Below are 2,877 nucleotides of genomic sequence, written 5' to 3'. Positions count from 1 at the left end.
AGTATGGAAGTATGTTATGTATGGCCTTTCTCCTTATACGACATGCGCATTGCCTATGCTCTTCAGCTTGTATGGTTTTATATTTCTTGTTTTGCTTACATTTCCTATCTTGGCTTATATTCCCAATGGTTCAACAAGTACTCCCAATTAATTGTCTTGATGATTAACAAGCTCAATTTGCTCAACAAGTACTCTCAAGATTGCTCACCAAAGGCAAAATGATTCAAGTTCAAGTCATTTAAAAAAGCATGCGGAAGGCAAGATCTTAGCAAGTGCAAGAGAAGACCTCAAATCAATCTTGAAACATTTTTTTTTTGTATCATTACATCAAGCCTTTACAAAAAGTGACTACATATATTCATTTCATCAACAAAAGAAATGATTACTTACATCAAGCCCCTACAAAAAAAACGGAGCTTGATTACATCAAAAAATGAGTATACAAATATTCAATTCATCCACAAAAGAAATGATTACTTACATCAAGCCCCTACGAAAAGAACGGAGCTTGACAAGATACACCCGACCTTTTGAATATAGGTGTAGAAGCCCCAATAGCACTATGGTCAGCAAGCTGCGCTACGATAGTAGTTTCTTTGCAAGTTCTTTTGTTGTGACCAGGCTGTCCACATTTGCTACACTTGTAATGTAATCCACTCTGTAATTCGCGATCCGTTCTTCTCGTTCGCGGCCTTCTAGGTGGTCGTATTGGACGTGGCGGTATTACTTGCATGAAAGGTTCAGGAGGGACCTGCCATTAGGTGCGATCTAATGTGGGGTACAACACCTCATCATACGTCTGCCGATATCGATCCACTTTGTAGCAAGGCTTACAGAAAGAATACGGATTTTTTTCTTTTGTGATGGCAATCGCTGTCACGGCATGTCCGCATGGTAGTCCGATTGTTTGGAACACACGACAACTGCACGTTTGAAGATGCAAGTTTACAGAATCTTGAATTTGAACGGACCGTACTTCGAAAACATGTAAACCAGCTCGATATGCCACATACTTGGTTAACTGTGTCCGCCACTTCGAAAACATGTAAACCAGACAGGCTTTCTTCCTTTGCCAGTCTGATATGTTTTTCTGCATAATTGGTTAACTGTGTCCGCCACTCATCACCATATACCCGACGTTTCTGAGAGAAGTCAGAAGTCTTCCATCTAGTGTGCTCCACCAATGATGCAATCAGCAGTTTCCTCGCGTTCTTCGAAAATGCATTCAACAACTTCGATCTGTTGGTTGTAATGACATCATATCTATCTCCCGTAAAATAAAAACTAGCCCAGCTTTCCTTCGGAATTGCGCTTATCCACTTGTGAGCATTTTCATTCCTTGCCTTAATTTGATCCATGGTATCTTTAAAAACACTCTCCCTCAAAGTGCGGGCAGCTCTCCAAAATAACCTCTTAAGTAGGACATCTTTGAACTCGGAGTAGAAATTGGCGGTGAGGTGACGCATGCAGTAACTATGATGAGCTTGTGATAAGACTTCAGGTACCGCCTGCATCAACCCCTTCTGGCGATCGGAGTATATCGTGATTACGTATGACTCCGAAGGCATTACTTTCTGCTTGAACAAAGTTAAAAACCAGCTCCAACTATCTTCGTTTTCGTTCTCCACAATTGCAAATGCCAAGGTAAATAATCTGTTGTTGTCATCGACCCCACACGCAATCAATAAGACTCCATGATAATTTCCACGCAGATGAGTTCCATCAACCAAAACTAGAGGTCTGAGAGTTCGATTGAAAGAACGTATACAGGGGCCAAATGTCCAAACATGCGAACGAACGTATCGCCTCCCTTTGGACGCAATTCTCTCGCTCGAAACACACGAACAAAGCTACCGGGATTTGTTCTCTCCAGCTCAACCGAGAGCGCAGGCAATATGCGGTAAGAGTCCTATACGTTCCCCCACTTAATTTCATTGATGATGTTCATTGCGTGGTACGCTTTTCGATAGCTTATAGTCACACCCCACTGCATCTTCATATATTCTATTACGAGCATTGTGGACGTGTCTTCCGGACGAGCGAATAAGCGTAGGCATTCTCCTGCGACCCAAGCAGATGTAGCATGAGGGTGATCAATGCCACTTATCGTCGATGTACACGTATGGTGGGGTACAAAAGTCTTAGCCAGCACATAATTCAAATGAGTATTGCCCGTTATACGAAATATGCAATCGCTTACTTGAAATCGAACGCCATACTTCCTGGGGGTGGAATTTACTCTCACGAATGTTAATCTTTGCCGGATTTTATACTCTCGAACCGCCTTCTTGAACTGCTTCATATTCGGAAAGATTGCCCCAATCTTTAACTGATCAAATCAAGATTATCGACACCTTCATCATGGGCCCCAACATACATGTCCTCCGCTCCTCTTAGCCGACTAGAGGGAGGAGAACCCACTGCGATAGGTTTTGCGCTCGGATTTACACCAACGTTTTCACAATGGACATCATTCCGACCATCATCATGATGATTATCAACAACATCGTCAGCATCATCATCGTCGTCTTCTTCAAGATCATAATCGTCGTCGTCGTCGTTGTAATCATCATCATCATCTTTGCCTTGTCCAATATCACATCCGACCGGACCATCCTTCACAAAAAAGTCATCTTGAAACTCATCATTGATGTCTGCTTCTGGAACTGCTTCATTTTGTCTATCATCAAAATATTCCCCCCCATGGTCCGCAGTAAACTCCATATGGTTCAGAGCTGCCTCATTTTGTCTATCATCAAAATATTCCCCCGCATGGTCCGCAGCAAACTCCACATTGTTCATACACGGATCATCAGTAAATCCTTTGTTTAAGAGGTCTTGAAACATTCCTGAAGAAGTACAATACCATTGACTGTC

At 42.4% G+C, this 2,877-nt stretch overlaps 1 protein-coding gene across 1 annotated transcript; it reads right to left on the bottom strand.

The window, feature by feature from the left end:
• Nucleotides 1-830: 830 nt before the first annotated feature.
• LOC143868551 (uncharacterized) lies at nt 831-2,302 on the bottom strand. The gene is made up of 3 exons (XM_077376195.1): nt 2,012-2,302; nt 1,800-1,909; nt 831-1,740 (listed from the first exon to the last, which is right to left on the bottom strand). Exons 1-3 carry the CDS (start codon nt 2,300-2,302, stop codon nt 831-833), a joined length of 1,311 nt encoding a protein of 436 aa, XP_077232310.1.
• Nucleotides 2,303-2,877: the final 575 nt, after the last annotated feature.

This window comes from Tasmannia lanceolata, unplaced genomic scaffold, assembly GCF_043159265.1.
Source record: "Tasmannia lanceolata isolate RefF3 unplaced genomic scaffold, GAP_Taslan_0.1 ptg000535l, whole genome shotgun sequence".
NCBI lineage: Eukaryota > Viridiplantae > Streptophyta > Magnoliopsida > Canellales > Winteraceae > Tasmannia > Tasmannia lanceolata.
The sequence above is the reverse complement of the archived record's forward strand: the minus strand, read 5'-3'. Positions and strand labels throughout refer to the sequence as shown.

Excerpts from the sequence above, each read along its gene's own strand:
- LOC143868551 (XM_077376195.1), bottom strand. The coding sequence starts at position 2,302 with ATGAAGCAGTTCAAGAAGGCGGTTCGAGAGTATAAAATCCGGCAAAGA. Across the intron at positions 1,910-2,011 it reads AAGACACGTCCACAATGCTC|GACTCTTACCGCATATTGCC; the intron begins GTAATAGAATAT and ends GGGAACGTATAG. Across the intron at positions 1,741-1,799 it reads CGTCCAAAGGGAGGCGATAC|ACCTCTAGTTTTGGTTGATG; the intron begins GTTCGTTCGCAT and ends TCGAACTCTCAG.